The sequence below is a fragment of the Primulina huaijiensis genome, chromosome 11 (genome assembly GCF_012295235.1).
Source record: "Primulina huaijiensis isolate GDHJ02 chromosome 11, ASM1229523v2, whole genome shotgun sequence".
NCBI classification, from domain to species: Eukaryota; Viridiplantae; Streptophyta; class Magnoliopsida; order Lamiales; family Gesneriaceae; genus Primulina; species Primulina huaijiensis.
The window spans coordinates 20,617,717-20,638,972 of record NC_133316.1 but is presented as its reverse complement, the minus strand read 5'-3'; the positions used below and the strand labels follow the sequence as shown (position 1 = coordinate 20,638,972).

Genomic DNA, 21,256 nt, shown 5'->3' with positions numbered 1-21,256 from the left:
CGATATTTTTTTCCTTTAAATTTTAGTTTAAATCGTAATCGAAACTATTAGAGATTGAAATCTGAAATTTATTCAAGGGATTCAAAATTTTTTTTTTCACCTTCATCTGAATGGTTATGAAACCATAGTCAGATCTATCAAGAGAGAGTCTCTAATTGAAAAAATACAATGATTTTTATAACGATGTTTTCCTTAATGTATTGTTTTGATCGCTACATGTGGTTCCGAGGAGTACGATGATTGTTCTACCACATTAAAAATATCTTTATATATTTCATTTGCTTCATTTAAATATCAAGCGTAACAAAAAATAAATATATGTTTCTAAAATTTCTAATTGAAAGTAGATAAATGAAAAATATCTCATTTAGCATATAAAGACACTATATATTTTTTGTTAATTTCTTCTAGTATAATTATATTATTAGTGTACGGAACACATGCGTTGTATATGCATAGAATATAAACATTATTTTGAACTATAATTAGACAGAGAGAAGAGAATTTCGAGTTAAAATCTATAACATATCGATAAACAACAACCACTCGATTCTGCATATTTAAATATAGTTGAGACGCATGTCACATATCTTGACCAGTAATTACAACATATGATTAACTCACTTTGTAAATTATGTCACAAAAGATCAATCAGTCCTACATTAATAACACAACTTAATAACTAACATGCGTTGGGAGTAAGTTCCCTAAAATAGTCAAATAAATTGGTTGAATACATTTATTCTGATATCATCCAATTTAAAAGCCAAAAAGATTGCTTTTTATTATAGGTAAGGATCGAACAGACGAAAACTTTTGTGAGATTGTCTCAAAAATAAATTTTATAAGACAGATCTTCGACCTGACTTATAATTTATTTGACCTAAAAATTTCAAGTTTTCAAATCATTGAAAAAAGAAGTTATCCGAATAGATCGGAGTTAAGTGTTAACCCAACCTGGGTTAGTCTATCCCCACTTTTCATCCCATCCCATCGGCCCAAAAAAGTAGAATGCATATTCTCTCTCTAAAAACCAACCTCATTTCTGTTTTAACTGTAAACACTGTATATATGTAACTCCCTCTGCTAGCTAGCCATCGTCTCGTGTACGCCGCCCTCCCCCCTTCGATTTCTCCTTGTTTGTTGCATGTTGTTTCCCGATAATCCGGTGGTGTTGGGGGTGGTTTCGATTTCTTCTTCTTGCTGGTAATGGCGGCTAAGAAGGCTTGGGAGGGCTTCTCCAAGGGGCTTGTCGAGGAGGTGCAGAAATGGGGTAGCATGAAGCAGACTGGGGTCAGTCTCCGCTACATGATGAAATTCGGATCCCGACCTACTGCCCGAAACCTACTCATCTCCGCCCAGTTCCTCCACAAGGAGCTGCCTATTCGGATCGCTCGCCGTGCTATTGAACTCCAGTCCCTCCCCTATGGCTTGTCCCTTAAACCTGCTGTTATCAAGGTAATTTCTTTTCTGTGAACAATTCCAGCTGAATTCTTTTCCACCATGTGTGTAGGATATCCCTTTAATGAAGCATATTTTAAGTATCGTTAAGTGTTGATATGGGTTTGTATTGTGATGATCGATTCCTTTTTTTTTCTTTCCTTATTCTGCGTTGGGGAACTGGAATTTGGGATGGATTGTTTATTTTATTCTCTGGTTTGACTATGGAGGTCAAGTGTAGAAAATTGGCAGACCATGTGCAAGGACTGAGTTGACTCTTTACATGTTCTCTCTTTTTCATTTGTTTCTTTTTTAAATGGGTCTGAATATTCTCTCTACGCATGTAATTTACGATTTCCAAGCTCCTATATACAAGGCGCTTTTGAGAATGGAAATTATCACAAGTGCCTTTTGATGTGATTATTCGTTAATGTGTGCTGTTGCTGCTATGTAGTGGATGAGATACCTGCTCTTTTTCTAGCTTCATATGATTTATTTTATTTTAAATCTATCCTATGGATACTGGACTATTTGTTCTGGATTGTGTATAGTTCATCTGTTGTTGTTTTGTCTTGGTTTTTCCTTCCCAATTCCCATTTTGGCTCTGTGGTTGAATTTGCGTGTAGAATAGCATTGTAATATCATTCATTAGCTGCTGCAGTGGCAGAGAGGGGAGGTTCTGGGATGGTGTCACCTCCCACTTTCACTTCCCCATATATATATGCTTATTTTCTTATAAAATCTAGTGTGAAAGCGAGATTCTGCCTCCCTTGAGTACTAGAAAATCATAGTTTTTAATTTTGCCTGCCCATATGTATTTCTGATCCCGCCACTGAAATTACCTGGGCAGTAATTGTAGGACGAAGCCTGTTAAAGCAGTGACATTGTGTCATATGTTCTTTTTTCGTTTGCTAGGTAAGAGATTGGTATCTGGATTCTTTCCGTGACCTTAGATCCTTTACGGATATTAAGGATAAGAGTGATGAGTTGGATTTTACACAAATGATTAAGATGATAAAAGTCAGGCACAACAATGTGGTCCCTATGATGGCTTTGGGAGTGCAGCAGTTGAAGAAAGATATGAATCCTAAAACTGATTATGGGAATCTGGAGGAAATTCATCAGTTTTTGGATCGATTCTATATGTCTCGAATTGGGATTCGTATGCTCATTGGTTAGCCTCTTCCTCTTGAGTTGGCCTACGCATCTCTTGTTTTGCTATTTACTTGGAATATCCACTATCGCAAATTTGAATATAGTTTTGGTATGCATTAATGAGCTAAACTATATCATGTTCCATGCAAAATTATGTTGAGCTCAGGGCAACACGTGGCCTTGCACGACCCAAATCCAACTCCTGATATTGTCGGTTATATACATACCAAAATGTCTCCAGTTGAGGTTGCGACACATGCTAGCGAGGATGCCCGTTCCATTTGCTTGCGGGAGTATGGCAGTGCACCAGATGTTAATATCTATGGAGACCCAAATTTTAAGTTTCCGTAAGTTATAACCAATTAGGTCTAGTTTAAAAAATTTTAAATATGTTTTTGGCTGTGTGTCGTTGCCTTTATACATTCCCAGAAAATCTTTGAACTTTTGGAAGTTTCTCTCTTCAGATTTTACCTCTATTTACTGTAACCATATCTTCTTTTAAAGCAGGTACGTACCGCCACACTTGCATTTGATGGTTTTTGAATTAGTTAAGAATTCTCTTCGTGCTGTTCAAGAGCGATATATGGACTCTGACAAGGTTCCACCTCCTGTCCGAATAATTGTTGCTGATGGACTGGAAGATGTTACAATAAAGGTAGGTGTTTTCCTCTTACATTCTCGCAATTCCTGATTGAGAATCTACTATTTCCCTGTAGTTATATCCGATGTAATTGTGGTTGTTGATTCTTTGTGCTCCACAGGTATCTGATGAAGGAGGTGGAATACCTAGAAGCGGCCTTCCTAGAATTTTTACGTATCTATACAGTACTGCAAAGAACCCCTTGGATGAGCAGTCCGACATGGACCTTGAAACAGTAACAACTATGGCAGGTTATGGTTATGGTCTTCCCATTAGCCGTCTTTATGCCAAGTACTTTGGAGGGGATCTGCAAATTATCTCCATGGAAGGATATGGTAAATCCTTTTCTCTAACATTTAATAACCGGGCCGAGGCAAGCGGGCATTGAGGGAACAGATGCTTACCTCCATTTGCCCCGGTTGCTTCCGTAACATATAATCCCATCTCAAACTCTACTAACATCTTGTTTTCGTCACAGGAACAGATGCTTACCTCCATTTGTCCCGGTTGGGAGATTCTCAAGAACCTCTGCCTTGAGGGCCAAAGTTACCGCAAATGAATGTCAAACAGATGAGCTTCCGTAAATACTGGCACATCTAAAGTGCACCTTATTGTTGATTAAAATTAAATCTTTTGTAGAAATGATTGTTTTTACTTGTTAATTGCATATGACTTTAATCTTTCTGAATTTTTACCGGTTTTTGTTATTTCTATATCTTACTAGCATACCATAATTAAATCATATTCTCCCTTACGATTAAAACTGATCACATAATATACATATAAAATACCAATCTCTGGTCTTATAACTTCTCGAACTTCTCTTGTTCCCATATATAATGTATTTTAGGACTTAGGTATCTTTTTCACATGCGGAACCTGTTTCCCCAATCTAACATATACTTGACCATTTATTAAAATGAACTAGAAAGAATGTCATATTTTGAATACAATCTGTACATAGATTTATTCGAGTCATGTGTCCTCATTCATTTTCTCTTACCGAGCTTAATTAAGCAGCCGATTTGAATCTATTTCTGATTGAACTTTGATGTCTTAACATCAAGCTTTAAAATCAATATCTGTTGCCACCAAAACCATTCTCAAGTATCAAATGCTTTACTCGGCAATTTGCGGTCTCTGCCAGATCATTACATAATTTAGAAACACACAAAACTCGAGGTTATATCTTTGCAGCTCATCAAGTTTTACCGACTGCAGAGTTCATCAGTACTATGTTAATCATAAGATATCCTAAGAACTTGAAAAAAAAAATATCAAGAATTTTTACACTAATTTCAGTTAGAAGCACAAGTTTTCAAAATAATAATAATAATAATGGGAACAGACACTATCGCATGGGAGCAGCTCAACTAGAGAACCATTTAAAATAACAATGCACAGAACAAGCTCCTGCAAAGCTGATTAATGATAAAAAGGTTGCCGTTTAAAATTATGACTATACTAGAGCTTTCTTTTCTTCAACTTCCGCTTTCCTGTCTTGCTGATCTTCCATTTTCCCACCCCAGCCGGCCGATTTACTTCTTCAATTTCTCGAACTTTGCGTTTCCTGCATAAAATATGAATTTCAGAAAATCAATATAACCCAACCATGATGCATGGCCTGCTTTATTCATCTTAATACTAAAGAAACTGCTTGGCAATGCAGGAGTAAGAAAAATCAGTAATGGGTTCAATGCAGAAAAATCAGTAATGGGTTCAGTGCCTTGTTTTAGCAGCACCTCCATGCAAAAACAAAAGATATACGCAAATTGGGCAAACACGAGGTACCTATAGTCTCCAAGGGTTCTATCTGATAGCAGCTCATCAGCAAGGCTGGCTTTTCTCTCTTTCTTAGTAAGCCTGCCTGTGTAGAACTCTGTTGCCGACTCTATTACAGTGCCTACCTGATAAATTATCATGTGACTCAATAGCTTAGAAACGATAACGATCGTTTAGATGTCACGTTTCTTACATAAACAACCAACTTGCCTGAAAATACTTGGGAAGTGTTTTTGATTTTGAATCACCCTTCTTATAGTGTCTCTTTGGATCAATGACACTTCTCAACTGCAACAATCATAAAAGACAATTTCTTATCAAGAAAATTCTTGCAAATAGATATATTGATACCCACTAACAAGGAAACAAGACATTATACCAATATTGGTTTCCCTGTTAACACTAGCTGAGGAACCATTCAAAAAGTTATTAAGCAGAGATCCAGCAAAAACTCAAAACTTTTTTTCATTGATTCTCAAAATTGGAAGCCTGAACTAGTCACAGAACCAACAGAACCAATAAAGAACGGTGATTGAGTTCCAACCAATTCGTTAATATCCTACATAGAGCTGAATAACCTTAAAATGGGCCAGACAAGACAATAGTCAAATGAAAATCACATATTCTTGAAAAGGGTGAGCTAATGTTGGCCTAAAGTGTAATATTCCCCCCGCCTCTTTTTTTGGCCAGATACGCATTAGTCTAGAAAATTATATCATTTCAGAATGCTATCATCTTTTAGTTTATTGGAAAACTGCTGGGAACATAATATTTTCGGCACAATATGCAACTGTTCGAGTATCAAAAGTCCTGATTTTTTAAGGAAATAGATGAAAAGAAGACAGTGATTAGGAGGGGATCACCTTCAATAGCTGGAGATCTTTTTTCAGCTCCGGAGTAATAGTTTGAGCAGGCATGTCAAACCTGTAACAAATTTAAGGCCAACCCACGTTATAAAGTTATCTTTTTCCTACCCATAAACTACAAAACAAGCAAATTGAAACCAAATTAAAAAAAAAAAAAAGTACTAGGTACCAATTGCTGCCAGCGGTGTCCTTGATTTGTTTCTTAAAAAGTTTATTCAGATATCTGGGGTCATTCGGAGGAACAAAAAGGCCATCTACGAGCTGATGATTTTGCTTGTAGAGGGAAGATAATCCAGCATTGCTTTTCGACGAAGAGCTTTCGTTTTTTGGAGATGACGATTTTAACAAGGGGATTTTAGGTTGCCATGAAAGCCCAATTAACGCTTTGTCTTCAGACATTGCCAAATCGCTTGAGATGTTTCAAATTTCAGAACAGGAGAATTTTGGAAATTTCGCATGAAAATGTCAATCAAGGAACAATTTTTAGGGCTTAGCCGCAGGGCAGAAAAATTTGTAAATTAGGGTTTAGTTTTAGGGAAGACAATGTTCTTGTGAGAGTAAAGTCAAAAGAGATTCCGTGGTTTGACTATTTTTTTTTAATTATTTTTTTCAATTCAAATTATTCAAAAAAAATTGTTTGAACTTAATATTTTTTTTAAAAAAAACATAAAAAAAATACTCCCAAAAGAAAAATGCTTTCCCAATTACAATTTCCTTTTCATCATTTTTGTTTTTTCCATCAAAATTTTCACCTATTTCAAAATTGCTAATGAAAATTTCAAATCATTTTACACATTATTTCTTTACAATGCTAAAATTTTATCTAAAAATCGTTTCAAATATTTTATGATAAAATAAATAAAATCACTATGAGTTTATTTATCATATTATTCTTACTAACAATATATTTTTGGTTTTAATATTTCAATGAAACTTTTTTAATCCTAAGATTTAAAAATTGTGACTTGTTTAATCTTTGTCGTTAATTTTATGGCTAAAAATAACAATAAAGACTAATATGTCACTTTTTTGAAATTAAAGAATAAAAAACGTCAATTTGAAATGTTTAGGGACCAAAACGCTTTGTATTAAAGTACGGGACTAAAATCTTCATTTTCCCCACTTTTTTCTATTAACATGTTTTTACAAATTTGGCCAAAACAGTAACTTCACAACTTACAGAGCAGCAATGTCATATATATANNNNATATATACACACACTAAAAAATATAATAGGAAAAAACAAGCATAATGCACTTTACATCAGCTTAGGATGCACTAATTGATTAATGTGAGCTGAGAATGCGACTAATAATGGGTCATTTCGTCATCGTCATCAAGAAAGTTAAGATCTTGATCATCATCTGAAACTGCATCAGTCCGAACGTTCAATGGTTCTACCATATCTGTAAGTGATGCCATCTCTAATGATCCCTCGTCGAACTCCAGCAAATCATCCTCATATGCATCCCCATGTTCCATGTCAGTAAAAAGGGTTGTTGCCTGTTGAAATAGGGTGCTCGAGACAAAACGTTAGAAGTTGCACTAAAAAATTATGATGAAAGTTGGTCACTGGCAACTTACGAGCATACTATCAAATAAACATGCCTGGAGAGCAAGTCCAAAAGGGGTACGTACCTCATCTTCTTGCAATGCTTGTTTCTCTGTCTCTGCAACCCAATCATACAATGAACTTTCTTGTAGAACACTGTCAAGAGACACTGAGTCGCTTGACCTTTTTCTTATCTGGCGCTCACGAAGCCTCAAATTGTAGTGAACATACATAGCCTCGTTCAATCTTGTTTGCGCCAAACGATTGTGTCTATCTCCATAGATCCGATCATGCTTACTCCAGTTATGCTCACACCCAAAAGACGAGCAAGTTTGACTTAGTATACGGACTGCTATTCGTTGCAGCTCCAAACAATTAATCCCATGTTGTTGCCACCAAGCAGCTGAAGAAAAAGAAGATCGTTGTTCGTGGAAATACACTTGGAACACGTAATTTGATTAGACTATCTCAATGGTATAACCTGGATCAAGCTCTGATCTGGTACTGATAGCCAAATCAGTTCCAAAATCAGCTTTTGCAGAACCAAAGTCGGAAATCTGGGACAGTAAATCAAAACATTAGAAGAATATGAACATGCAAGCAAGGTTAGAACTCTTCCTTTAGAATACAAAGGTGATAAACAAGTATGCCCACACCTGCATGGATGCTGAGACTCTTCTAGCTTGTCTGGTTCTAATCTAACAATGCAGGCATTCAGGCCTCGTACAACATCCGGATGCTACAAGATGCAAATAAACGAACATTAGAAAAATGCCAAGAAAACCGGTTTTTAAATTTTTCAAGATCCAACCAGAATAAAATCTGCACGATAACGGAAAGATGGATTGAGGAAATAAGCAGCCAGATAGAGGGGATGGTGAAATAATGAGCTCCATTGATCGTCAATCACGCTCCAAAGGGCTTCGTATTTGCATACATCATCATTATGGTTGTTTTTAATCGCAAACTTTGCCATGTAAATATCGTTGTAAACATATGGAATAGAGAGTTTCTCATCACTGTTGATCTTGTGAAGCACTTCGATTATAGGGTCCACTGATCTTCTAACAAACTGTAGCTTCCTCCAAAACAAGGAATCCAGCACAATACTTTTCACCTCTTTACCCTCGTCTGACTTGGAAAAGTTGGAGGAATTCCACTTGTCTGACTGAAACATTCTTCTAAGACCAACCCTATGATGAAGCAAACTTAGTAACGTGGTGAAACTCGAAGCATACCAAGTGATAGACGGCCTCAGAAGTTCCTCACCTTTAGTATATTCCTTTTTCATAAGATTGTATAACCATGCCGAATTGGAAATTAACTTTGAATTTTTTGGCCTTTCTCTACGCAGTCCCTCACCCTGTTTAGTTTCATAAACTCTTCAAGCATTCGATCAATACAATAGGCAGCACAAGGCGTCCAAAATAAATTTGTTCTCTTCTCTACCAGCATCTTCCCCGCGGCCCGATAACTGGAAGTATTCTGTGTGATTACCTACAGATATAGTCCAAGGAGGAACGAAGGAGGAGAGAGGAGTCAGTCGGTAAACAATAAAACATTTTTATAAATTTTTTGTAATCATAAAGCACGTGTGAAACAAAATATACCTGTACGACATTTTCCTCCCCAATGTCATCCACCACTTTATCAAGCAGTTTATGTAAATAGGTAGCATCATCAACTACACCGGTTGCATCAACTGAACAAGCAAAGTGCACACCTCGAGGGCAAGAAACCAAAATATTGATCATTGTCCTACCCTGAAGATTTTCCCCACTATCAGCCAAAATAGAACACCCCGTAACTGCCCAGGAAGACTTGAACTCTGAAAGGTAGCTCTTGATGGTCAAAATCTCATCCTGTAAAAATCTACCAGATAGCAAATGAGTGGAAGGTCCTTTCAAATCTGATCCGTACCGACTAACCAACTCCAGCATTTTATGAAAGTACGGGGAGTTGACTGCGTGAGAAGGTACTCCCGCATGATAGAAGAACTTGCAAATAGCAGAAATGACTTCTCTTTGGGACCTTTTGGAGGGATCAGTTTTCACTTGGTTTCCAGATGCTTGCATCTGAGTTTTGGGTGTCTTCAGGACATTAGCATCAAATCTTGGCCTTTTTGACAAAGGTTCAGTCCCATTACACGAGGATAACCCTTTGAAAGTTCTTCCAAAATCTCTGTTATATCTTCTATCACAACTACAAGTTTATCATTGCCGATATGACAGGCAGCTTCATCATCTTCATTTTCTGAATTTAAATAAAAGGTGGATATCTCCTTAGTGCCAGGTTGCCTGTGCCTCCGTCCTGTGCGATGCCATTTCATGTTCTCCTTTATTTTGAGATAAACTTCCTCTGGCGCATTATTACAAGGAGCAACTTCACCAGGTATCCTAGCCAAATGTTGCTTGAACCGGTTAATACCTCCACTAACTATCTTCTCACAATAGTTGCATTTTACTTTCTTCTTCCTGTCATCCTGAGGGACACCATGTTCCCAACCGGGGTCAACATATCCTAATGAACGAAGTGGAGCCATATCTATCACCAATCCTTTGTCACTTAACAATTGCTTACCTTTGTTCCTGTATCCAACAGGCTCTTCCTCCTCCACATTATCATTGACAGAGAAATTAATATATGATTCTTCATCATATTCAATTTGCTTTGATTTCTTAACAATACGGCAGCCCTCTAAATTTTCTCGCATTTTCAAGCAAAAGTCCTCTGGAGCCTTGTCGCAATAAGTTACTTCACCAGAAAGCCGAGCTATATGCTGCTTCAACCTGTAAATTCCACCGCTAACTACTTTTCCACAGTAATTGCATCTGACTTTTTTCTTCCTATCATCTTGAGCAACACCATGCTCCCATCCCGGATCCACGTACCCGGAGGAGCGATGTGAGACCATCTCCAGAGACTCAGACCATACCAGTGCAACGTGAACAGACTGTCCAAGAAAAAAGAATAAGAGGTTATCAGTAGTTCCCGATTCGAGAAATCTCTGCTGCTGTTAGAGAGTTGACATTCTTTGAGCAGTAAAATATCAGCCCAGGTAAGAAATCCAAGCCCAGAATCAGATTACAGCAACTTTTTTGCACAATGCCATTCGTGACAAGAGTAAAAAGTAAAAGTTGACCGTTAAAGGTAAGAAATCAATCCTTTCGTACTGGAAACATAAAAGGTAATCAGAACCACCTCATCCAGCGAGCAGCGGCAGTCCTAAAGTCACAAAAGTTTCCGGAGCAATATTTCACCAAACACCGACAGCATCACAAGTTCACCTCAATCCAAAAACTTCATAATTTTATACTATCGTTATTCAACATTTTCATCGACACTAACACCCATCAAATATTACAACCCAAAAATTATTATAGCGACTATCCAAGATATTCCACAAAACTATGCCGGAAAAGATGTTTATGGGATTTTCTTACCTCGAAACTTCAGGTCACAAAACCAGGAAAGAGGATTTCCACGCGCAGCTGCTGATCAGATTCTGATTTTCTTGAAATTAATTATTATCATTACTGAGTCGGATCGGGTTGAAAGAAACGAGTGATGACTCTGTGAGTGGACATGGCTTTCTAGGTTTCTTTTTCAAGGGTTTCTTCATTTTTTATGTCATTGTATTCAATTAATTATTATTCATTAAAATAATAATAATTTTATTTCAAAAAACTCATTTTATAAATTTCCTGTAAAAGATTTTACTGAAAAAACTGGTTTTAATGAAAATATTGTCTTCGGGATATTTTGGAGGAAAATTGTACTTTACTTGTAAATATAAAATCGAAATTTTTTTCGATTATAGTTTTATTGTTTATAATGAAACAATAAATCAAATATTACTTATTTACATATTAACAATGTAAATTACAATGAATTTCAAATGATATTTTCATCCTAGCATCCACACATTATTTATTGCGGTAAAATTGTGTAAACATGAAGTTTATCGTAATTAAATTGAATTATTATATAAAATTGAAAGATATAGATTCGAAGTTTATGATTTTAGTTCTCTTATATCAAAAATATATTTGAAATCAATGGATTTAAAATTTATAAATCCAAACACAATGAATAAAAATTTTGATAAATTTATTTCATTACACATTTTACTTTCAATATTTCACATAATTGTTTTTGCTAATATTTGTTGAGCGAACTCAGCCTATTTAATACGTACGTATATACCTTAAGCGTGATATAATTTTAAATTATTTTATTCGATAACTAACTAAACACATTTGTTAATTATATGATAAATATAAATAAAAAAGATAACAAATGTCAAACCCGATATGTTATCTAATAAAACTCGACAAGAGAACTCGAACCAAACAAATCAAACTTATATTCGATGTATTAGAGTCACTATCCTTTTTCATTCTTTTAACCAATTTCCAAAATACATACACAAACCAAGAAGAACAAGACACGACAAGTACCAAGAGAAATAGAGAGAATACTTGAAACCAAACAGCAAAAGACTTTAAATTCCGATACCATTTTCCTCCGTGGCTGATGATCGATTGCTGGTTCAATACATTTATTAATCGCTTTTACCTAATGAACAGAAACAACATTCTAAACTAATAGGATTGAATTAAAGTCCTTGTAACTCTATCTAGTCTAGTATGGTAAAACGAAAATGATCATTGCCCATAGTCTGCTTCATCAAAATTTTACCGCAAGAAATTGTGTCTGCCACTAGTCATGGAGACAAGAAACGCGAAACATTACACATGGCAAACATTGTGATCAAGAAATATTGTCTGCCACTAGTCATGGAGACAAGAAACACGAAACATTACACATGGCAAACGTTGTGATCAATCCGCGGCCATAAAAGGATCAGCATCACCAAGGTCAGCTATCAAAGGTTCCAATGTTGTTTGATCTTCATCTTCAGGAGTAAAATAAGTAGGAAATGGAAGCAATGAAATGTCTGGTTTCTTGTACACAGCATCTTTTATAAAAACAAAATTGCCAGTCGCTCCGGGAACCTGCAAATTCATCACGAGTCTATAAAAGGGCATTTGATTGACAAGAGCGTGAGAAAATGAGACAGAATGACAAAAGTAATTTTGCATAAACATTGTAATATCCTGATTTGATAATTATGTCAGAATGTGTTTAACAATATTTTCAATAAAATTCAACCTCCAATAACGAATATTGATTTTAGAAAGGTAGGGAATATGATGTATTTGGATCTAAGCATTCAGATCACTGAAGAGTATATGATGGAAAAGAAAACCGTACTTGGCCTTTCACCCACATTAAGTTCCTAGCGGGATCAATTTTGTGTATCCATACATTTTTTACTGTTCTTTGATCAACACCCATGTGGCCAGGCATCTTCTTTCCTTTAAATACCTGTTTAAACATCATATTATATAGAAAGTTTCAGGTACAAAAAACGCCAAAGAAAAATTCAATATAAAAAGTAGCAAAGCAAATTTTAACCCCTGGAACAAGTCTTCAACTTTCTAGGCCGGAACCCAATGCTTTTAAAACAGAAATTTCCAGTGGGGTTGTTTGATAAAGGTTTCCTGGGTCACAGATATTTCATGCTCAAACATCATATCTAACTTGTTGCTTTTTAGGACTTCAGCAAATTATTTCCTCTTTCAAAGGATGAACAACTTAAGTAAGTTAGAGAAACAGCTTTGGTTTCTCCAAAAGACACTATAGCGCTTAGATATGAAGTTGCGTGAAATTGCTATATTAAGCGTTAGATTATCATATCGTAAAGAAAAAATAGTGGAAATTATTTTTATTTTTATTTTTTGGAAAGAATAGTTGATAATGTTAGTTGCTACATATACAATAGCAATCATACCAGATTAAAAACAACTAGACTGTAACATTATACCTTCCCTGGAGTATCCCTCTGACCAGTAGAACCAATACTTCGGTGAGATAATGATGCACCATGAGATGCAGGCATACCTTTGAAGCCCCATCGTTTCATCCCACCCTACAAGCAGGAAAAATGGAATCACCGTGTTATAATGCAGTTGAAAAAAATTGCAATCACTCACAAGAGTAACATAGAATTCCTTAACTTAGTCACTTTAGCAGTAATGCAGACATAAATAGAAATCACTTCTAAGAAGAATTTTGTCCATTTTCTCTTTCGTGAAATCAAATTGTCACATTCTTTTTAACTAGCCCTATGCTGTACATAGCATGCCATATTCAGATAGAAGAACACAACTTTATCGATGAGTACTATTTTCACAAACTTAACATGGTCAATATTTTTGCGGATAATTCACATAATTGGTTATATGAAAGAAAAATAATGATATACATACTACAAAAGCATATGACACTTATCACATGCAGTATAATTAAACTGTCACCTGGAACCCTTTTCCTTTAGTGATTCCGGTGACATCTACAAACTGCCCTGGAACAAAATGGCGCACACCAATAGTTGTACCAACTGGAAGAAGAGCATCCTCAGTCACAGGAAACTCCCTAAGCTTCCTTTTCATGGGCACACCCTGCGCTCTGAAATGGCCCACTTCAGGCATTCTCAAATGCTTCTCTTTCTTTTGTCCACACCCAATCTAGCTACCACCAGACATGAAGCCAATCAAAAAAATTTGCAACTCTAGAGCTTCAATTAAAATTACCAAGCACATGAACTCAGCACACATCTATTCAGCTTGTTCATACATAGAGGTTACATTCAAAAATCCAACAAAACTCAGGTGAAAACATCCCTTGAAAGAGTTGATTTGAGAAGTTTAATACATAGGAAGAAAAAATTGAGGAAGCACAAAATTGGCACCTCAAAATAGAACTAGAAATGCCCCTTATCTCGTCTGTTTTAGTTTTTATGAATTTCAATACCAATTCATACATGCGGATGCTGACAAACATGGAACAGAAAATACTAGAAAGTATCTGAGCTAGACAATCAAATCTCGAAATAATTCACCTGATTCCTGACACTTTCCATTTAGAAGCTAGGATTATCCAATAATGCTACCGAGGTTTAAGGCCATAATGCTGTAGCGCGTAAGCCACAACAATCCCTTAATTCAAATTAGTACAGAAAGTGATCGGTGATCTGTGATCAGCCAAGTAAAAACTCACACTAAAGCTGAGACAAATTGGTTGAATTGGAGCATTGCCACATTGGCCGGAACCAACTAAAAAAGCAAAAAAAAAAAAAGGAGAGGCAAATAATGTAACAAATGGAGGTTGGTGAAGACCGCAGTTAGTAATTCATGAACCTGAAGTGCACAAAGGCCTTCCTTCTCGGGGGTTTTGACCTGGGAGACGATGTTATCATCCAGCCAAAGAATGGTAATGGGAATCCTGGCGCCCCACTTGTCCCATAACGCCGTCATTCCACACTTAACGGCGATTGCACCAGTCCTCTTCGAGTCTCTGGTCATTATCCCGGGTTTTGCTTCGATGACTCGGCAGCTCGCCGGATCACCATTCTCTGCCTCAGCGGTGAATGCTCTCAGCTGACTGCGGCAGAAGATGGGCGGCTCGGGAGGGGCCTGCGTGAGGGTTCTGCGGCAGATGTAGACGCGGGTTAGGCGAGAAAAGAGACCTCTGGATGCGGCAGACATGGGAGATTTGGTCGGATTTCAAGGTTCGATTGGAGCGCATGCGAAGAGGGAGAGTAGGGTTTAGGGTTGAAGAAAGACAGCTAATTAGAGGTGAAATTGAAATCCCCTTCTGGTATAGTAAATAAATACCAAAACATGCAAAACTTGAATAGTTTTTAGTTAATATTCTTTGAAAATCTTTTAAATAGTAATTATCATAATAAAATATTATAAAAAGTTATCGTATTATTAACAAATTTAATTCCAACATAACATTTAATTTAAAATCAATACTATGTGAAAAAATATTTTCTTAATCTGACTTGTTTATCGTAAAATATTTAACAATTTGACTGTAAACATTTTAATATAAAAATCATTCAAATATATATCCCATAAACTTTTTTTTAAAGGGAAAAATAAAAGTAAATTATTTGTGATAATAAATATTAATTTCAGATTGATTTCTCTGTTGAGGTTCATACTATAATATAAAAACTAATTTAGAAAATAAGTAAGAGTAGATATCTTGTGAGACGGTCTCACGAATATTTAGCTGTGAGACGGGTCAACCCTACCGATATTCACAATAAAAAGTAATACTCTTAGCATAAAAAATAATATTTTTTCGTGGATGACCCAAATAAGATATTTGTCTCACAAAATACGACCCGTGAAACCGTTTCATACAAGTTTTTGCTAACAAGTAAATGTAATGCAAAGAAAGAAAAAAAATAGATTTGGTGGATTGTGATTATCTAAATTTTTTACGAGTTATTTAATTTATTTAAATCGACTTAAAATTTAAAATTTACTCGATTTAAAAATTATAACCCCTTAAAATATTTACGGCATTATTTTTCATTCAACTAAATTAAATTTGATTTTAAAAAATGCAAAATAATATATTATCTTTTCCAAATCAGTAGTTGATTTTTTTGCAAAATTAAAAATGACAATGCGACGTCTCCTACTTACGGGATTGACCGCTAGTTGAGTTGAATTCCCCTTTATATCTTTGTTTTAATTATTCTAAGCTTGAAATCTGTTTTGGCTATTCACCAGTTGTCATGATTATTAGTCTAATTAAAATCATTCGTTAGTTGAATGATATAATTTTCAAGCAGTTTCCTCTTACACTCGAACATGTTAATTCTGCACATTTTACTCAAAAGGAAGAAAAGAATTGTTGTAAATCCAGGATTGCGCATTCCTCATCGACTATATTCGTTCACATAAATGGTGAGAGAATGCACCATCTGACTCGTACAAGTAAATGGAAAGGTATATATCATCTACACCAGGGGAGATGTTGAAGGAGTGTATATTTTCTATCTTTTAGCCGGGTACACATACCTCCAACCATACAAAACAAGGACGTCTTCGAACCTTGAGTTTTCGCATACTTTGAATATTCATGAAGTTTTGATTGAATTAGCTATGATAAAATGGGTACACAACGATTGCTTTACCAGCAATGGTTGAAGCCACAACTTTTTAGAATTCAGTGGCTGAGAGCTGGCTGCTCTTGGCTTTGTGGTACGCCCAACTCGTTTGATAATTTGTCACACAACTGCATAAACCATGGCGGGTTGTTGGAAATTACATACATGCAACAAAGGGACTGTTAAAAAAGAAATTTACCTGTCTGTAAACTATAGGATCACCGCATTCTTTTCGCAACTCAACTACGTACAAGGATGGACTTATCTCAAAAACCTGATGGAGTAGCAAAATTTACCATTATTGGCAAGCTAAGAAAAATCGATGTTCAAAACCAGCATCTCATGTGTCATGAACTTACTTCTGCAGCTACCGAGAGACTTCCAGACGCATTCTGACTTCTGCTGTCCATCATGACTTTCAACTGTACGCATTCAAAATTAACACGTCATTTAGAAAAACACGTCGGATTCGCCCTGAAAAAACTTAGATTTTATGCTGGAACCTGTTAGAAATGAACAAATATATTTTGGAATCAGATCGATATTATAAAGATTTCAATGCATCTTCGATATCATTTGAATGTAATTTGGTTCAGAAAAGATCCCCACATATACTATTTATCGATCTAAAAAGGTGAGAGAGCTTAACAGATTTATAAATCTCTGCTTTATGTGTCATGAATGTAGGTCTTTACGACTGAACTACAATTTTGTGATATGTTTATTACATACAATTTTCTCCAAGTTTATCGTAATTTGAAATTCAGCATAATCACTATTAGTTGGTCCATGTTATAAATCAAACTACTGGGTAAAAGATTGATCCCATGGGACGCAGAGTGCTATGCCAAATTGTTTGTTATATTTTTTGAGGATAGGAATTAGTGCATAAAAATTAACCTTTCCGTTTTTCTTTTGGACATGAAATCCCATTTGTATGACTGTATCTTCTATCCTGTCCAACAATTCCTTGGGAGAATGATTTGATGTAAATCTGATCTTCCTCTCAGAAACATCCTGATCATAATTTACACAATTTAGTATTAATAGAGCTAACTTATTCTAAAAGATATATACATGTGTGTGAGCGTGAAGCTGTTATCACATTATCGTCGCTCTTACCTCTTTTTCAAAGAAACCCGAAAGATCTAGGCAAGAGGACATTCCGATTAACTTAAATGCATTGATTAGAGATGGTGAATCATGATCTTTTTCTGTATCTGAATGCTAAAACAGCAGATTGAGAATGCATTGGATTTAGCATAGAATAATATTAACAGAAAATAAATTCAAGAATAAATGATTTAGTTCTCACTGCCTCATTTGAAGAAGATACGTCATCGTCTGTGCAATCATTTTCATTTTCTTCTTCCGTGGGATCTGAAGGGGTGTAGTCTTGTTTGAACCAGCCATTTTCTTTTATTTCATCTATGGTCAACCGTGAACGAGGGTTGGGATCCAGAATCCTCTTTATTAGGTTTTTGGCTTCCGGAGATAACCATTTTGGTAACTGAGCGTCCCCCTTAGTAATCTGATACACAATTCAGAACATCAAACTTCAAAAGATGGAGTAATTCTATTATCGTGCCTAAGAAGTTTTTTTGGGGTGGGCACCAAACCTTCTGATAAAGAACTGCAAGATTTCGATCATCGAAGGGAAGGTATCCCGTCAGAATCACGTATAAGATGACGCCACATGACCATGTATCTGAGGCCGCACCATCATATCCTCTGTTTGAGAGAATCTCAGGGGCAACGTAATTCGGGCTTCCACAAGTTGTATGCAATAAGCCATCATCCTGAATAGGCATATTTAGTTGGAAAAATAAATTTAACTGAATAAGAACATGTTGAAAATAGCATAATTTAAGGAGTATCTAGATTCGTGGGCTACCCTAAAATGTTGAGGCAAGGCACTGAGGCCGAAATCTGTTATCTTAATGTTTCCATTTGCATCAATCAACACATTTTCTAGCTGCATTAATTCATGCAAACAACACATCAGACCATGAATAACTGCCTGGTGGTAAGAAGGTTGAATTGAAAATGGCGTAGCATGAATTCTACTGATCATTTAGTCAGGGTCATTACTCTACTCACCTTGAGATCTCTGTGAAAAACACCTTTATTATGACAGTAACTAACGCCATCAATTAACTGCTGGAAGAGCTTTCTGCCTTGAGCTTCTGGGAGCCTCCCTTTGGATGCCTGTAAACCACGAAAAATGATAACCATAATTGTAATCTTATATAATAATATATGTGAACGTAAAATTTTTTGATCGTTATAGACCGTTGCATCTGAGGTTTTGGGGGGAACAAAGCAATGATTTCAAGATTGTTCCGAGAAAAGGAGTGTACTAATGATATAAAAACATTTTCATGCGCATGGATACTTCTAAAAAGGACAAGTGTACACAAAAAAGAATACAACTGGTATTCCAAAAATAGATTTATTTAGATTCTTAACACTTAACAGAGCACTAACGAAATACATGTGTGTGTGTGTGTGTGTGTGTGTGTGTGTGTGTGTGTGTTAATCCAGGCCTGCATCATGGAAAGGATACTTACAATTCGATCAAATAATTCACCACCATTCACGTACTCAAGGACCATGTATATCTTGGTCTTGCTCGCTAATACCTGTTTCCATGTTCATTCACGTAGATGTCAGCACCAGTTTTTGTAAAGAGAGAGAGTGTCCAGAACTAAAAAACAAATCAAGAAAACCACAATTTTTCTAATGACGTATATCATGTTACCCACCACATATATATTTTTTTTGAGTGATATTATCAGTTTATCATCATTATTGTTATTATATTATATTATTTTTATTTTATTCTCAATGTCAACATTATATAGTTGAGACACTCCAATTTTATCATGTGGTGTGTTAACCCCCACGAAAAAAAGGGAAAAAGAAAAGAAAAAAACAAACGAGAAACATGCTGTGTGTGACATCGGGTAGCCACATTTGTGCACCACAAGAAGAGACAAACGATGGGGCCCAAAGGCCAATGATAAAATGAATAGCCGTTATCAATTTCCCATTTTACCCTTTTGTGTACTGCTACGTCCGCCACAAAAAGGAATCCTCGCTTTCTGCTACAATGCATTCCTTTCCTTGTCGCTAATCAAATCAATACTCACAATCCACGGCTTATTTTTCCATAATAAATAACAGCAATTATTATTATTATTATTATTATTATTATTATTATTATTATTATTATTATTTCAAAGATGTCTCAAACAAACGAGTCTTTTCATTATTTATTACGAATGTTGTCTCTACTGTAAAGTTGCAAACAAAGGAAAATTAGCATTTACAAAAAAATAATCGACTCTCCCGATAGCAAATATGATAGATTAGATAATGCATCTATGAACTTAATCCATTAGAACAAGAAGCCTTGTCCAGAAATTGATTAATTGTTGTTAACAAAAAGTGAAAGCCCCACCAAAAGCACAGAGCGAAATAAACCCCAATACATTATTTTGCTCATGATCACGATTGTCGCTTTAAAAATGGCGAAGCAACAGGGTTTAATCCCTACTTAAGTAAGAAGTGATGATTATATGCACGTGAGGCATCGCAAAAGTTGAAACACGCATACCTCGTATAATCTGACAACATTTGGATGTTTGAGAAGCTTCAAAGTGCCAATTTCCCTCTTAATCTGCACTCCTCCAACCGAAATAATTTCATTAACATGTCAGATATAAAAAAAGAAGAAATCACAAAAATTACTACTATAACAGTTTGTATATGGCGAAAATCAATCAATCGATTGAATCACAATATGGAGGTAGCTGCATGCCTCCTCGCCTCTTCTTCGATTATCACCAATTAACAGAAAATCAGGTAAATCCAAACACGGCCACAAACTGTTGACCAGGAAAGTTTCTTAAGAAATGATCGAAAAATCGATCGGCTCCAGTACCTGATGGGTGAGCTTGAGGTCCAGGATCGTGTTCTTCTCCAAGATCTTGATGGCAAAGGGGCGATCCGAGTCTACATGCCTGGCGAATTTGACCTTCGCGAAATTGCCTTCTCCCAGTGTCCTCCCAAACTCGTACTTCCCCAATCGCATCCCTTTTTTCCTCTTCCAGATCGGCTCTTCGTCCGATCCTCGCAATTCTTCATCATTTCCGGCGTGTAACAGCACCATTTCCAGCAATCAATCGCAAAATTTGCCTGCCCCGGTACGTTAGCAACTCTAGATATTTGATATTTCTCCTGGCAGTACAATTTAGTCGTGTGTAGCTATTGGTGTGTGTGTGTGTGTGTGTGTGTGAGTGTCTATATATATATATAGATACAGATATTTACTGGATTGGGTAGAAATTTAGGCAGCCTCCTCTGACTGGTTTCTGCGTCTCTCGGAACTTTTGAAACGGTATTCCCAATTCCAACTCTTTTAAATGGCCGTGTGTGTGCGCGTTGTCCCCTTCATAACCCGAACCTCGCTGCCAATTGACTCTTTGAATTTAATTTTATTTATTTTTCATTTACTTACGTATAAAGAAGCACTCGTGTTATATTTTTATACAAGATTTTAGCACAAATATATGATTTTAAACAAAAAAAAATGTGAATTTCATTAGTATTTATTGTTTTGAATGAATTCAGATGTTACACCGGGAGTAATACTAGAGTCTAGCATAGATAGACAAATCCCTGTCATATATATATCACAAAAATTTTCGTGAAACCGTGTTACAACTCAACTTTGTGTTACAGATTTCCACATAACCGATTCGTGAAAATTATTATTTTTT

At 35.9% G+C, this 21,256-nt stretch overlaps 5 protein-coding genes across 13 annotated transcripts; 1 reads left to right on the top strand and 4 right to left on the bottom strand.

Moving 5' to 3' along the window:
- The first annotated feature begins 989 nt into the window (after positions 1-989).
- LOC140987459 (pyruvate dehydrogenase (acetyl-transferring) kinase, mitochondrial-like) lies at positions 990-3,914 on the top strand. 2 transcript variants are annotated; one of them, XM_073455972.1, is made up of 6 exons: positions 990-1,458; positions 2,356-2,614; positions 2,762-2,942; positions 3,100-3,250; positions 3,357-3,570; positions 3,714-3,914. In XM_073455972.1, the coding sequence occupies exons 1-6, from the start codon at positions 1,210-1,212 to the stop codon at positions 3,770-3,772; spliced, it is 1,113 nt and encodes a 370-aa protein (XP_073312073.1). In that variant the 5' UTR covers positions 990-1,209; the 3' UTR covers positions 3,773-3,914. The 2 variants fall into 2 exon arrangements, with proteins under 2 accessions (XP_073312073.1, XP_073312074.1); XM_073455973.1 differs by having other exon boundaries at positions 991-1,458; positions 3,103-3,250.
- A 598-nt stretch (positions 3,915-4,512) lies between these two features.
- On the bottom strand, positions 4,513-6,431 carry LOC140987461 (rRNA-processing protein fcf2-like). Its single transcript, XM_073455976.1, has 5 exons — positions 6,053-6,431; positions 5,881-5,941; positions 5,224-5,305; positions 5,027-5,138; positions 4,513-4,805 (listed from the first exon to the last, which is right to left on the bottom strand). Exons 1-5 carry the CDS (start codon positions 6,280-6,282, stop codon positions 4,700-4,702), a joined length of 591 nt encoding a protein of 196 aa, XP_073312077.1. The 5' UTR covers positions 6,283-6,431; the 3' UTR covers positions 4,513-4,699.
- A 545-nt stretch (positions 6,432-6,976) lies between these two features.
- Positions 6,977-11,035, bottom strand: LOC140987858 (uncharacterized). 7 transcript variants are annotated; one of them, XM_073456568.1, is made up of 5 exons: positions 8,247-8,379; positions 8,092-8,174; positions 7,917-7,992; positions 7,522-7,838; positions 6,977-7,386 (listed from the first exon to the last, which is right to left on the bottom strand). In XM_073456568.1, the coding sequence occupies exons 2-5, from the start codon at positions 8,095-8,097 to the stop codon at positions 7,192-7,194; spliced, it is 594 nt and encodes a 197-aa protein (XP_073312669.1). In that variant the 5' UTR covers positions 8,098-8,174; positions 8,247-8,379; the 3' UTR covers positions 6,977-7,191. The 7 variants fall into 7 exon arrangements, 3 of the variants coding, with proteins under 3 accessions (XP_073312669.1, XP_073312668.1, XP_073312667.1); XM_073456567.1 differs by lacking the exon at positions 6,977-7,386 and adding an exon at positions 9,046-11,035 and having other exon boundaries at positions 7,538-7,672; positions 7,753-7,838; positions 7,917-8,174; positions 8,247-8,932; XM_073456566.1 differs by lacking the exon at positions 6,977-7,386 and adding an exon at positions 9,046-11,035 and having other exon boundaries at positions 7,565-7,838; positions 7,917-8,174; positions 8,247-8,932.
- Positions 11,036-12,208: 1,173 nt separating this feature from the next.
- Positions 12,209-15,164, bottom strand: LOC140989007 (large ribosomal subunit protein uL3m-like). The gene is made up of 5 exons (XM_073458159.1): positions 14,701-15,164; positions 13,819-14,028; positions 13,326-13,430; positions 12,713-12,826; positions 12,209-12,453 (listed from the first exon to the last, which is right to left on the bottom strand). The coding sequence occupies exons 1-5, from the start codon at positions 15,046-15,048 to the stop codon at positions 12,280-12,282; spliced, it is 951 nt and encodes a 316-aa protein (XP_073314260.1). The 5' UTR covers positions 15,049-15,164; the 3' UTR covers positions 12,209-12,279.
- A 1,041-nt stretch (positions 15,165-16,205) lies between these two features.
- LOC140988243 (CBL-interacting serine/threonine-protein kinase 1-like) lies at positions 16,206-20,954 on the bottom strand. 2 transcript variants are annotated; one of them, XM_073457251.1, is made up of 13 exons: positions 20,808-20,954; positions 20,419-20,672; positions 20,092-20,154; positions 19,043-19,114; positions 18,573-18,680; positions 18,367-18,447; positions 18,092-18,271; positions 17,788-18,003; positions 17,595-17,699; positions 17,373-17,489; positions 16,832-16,894; positions 16,672-16,746; positions 16,206-16,600 (listed from the first exon to the last, which is right to left on the bottom strand). In XM_073457251.1, the coding sequence occupies exons 2-13, from the start codon at positions 20,644-20,646 to the stop codon at positions 16,532-16,534; spliced, it is 1,377 nt and encodes a 458-aa protein (XP_073313352.1). In that variant the 5' UTR covers positions 20,647-20,672; positions 20,808-20,954; the 3' UTR covers positions 16,206-16,531. The 2 variants fall into 2 exon arrangements, 1 of the variants encoding a protein (XP_073313352.1); XR_012177320.1 differs by lacking the exons at positions 16,206-16,600; positions 20,808-20,954 and having other exon boundaries at positions 16,832-16,975; positions 20,419-20,773.
- Positions 20,955-21,256: the final 302 nt, after the last annotated feature.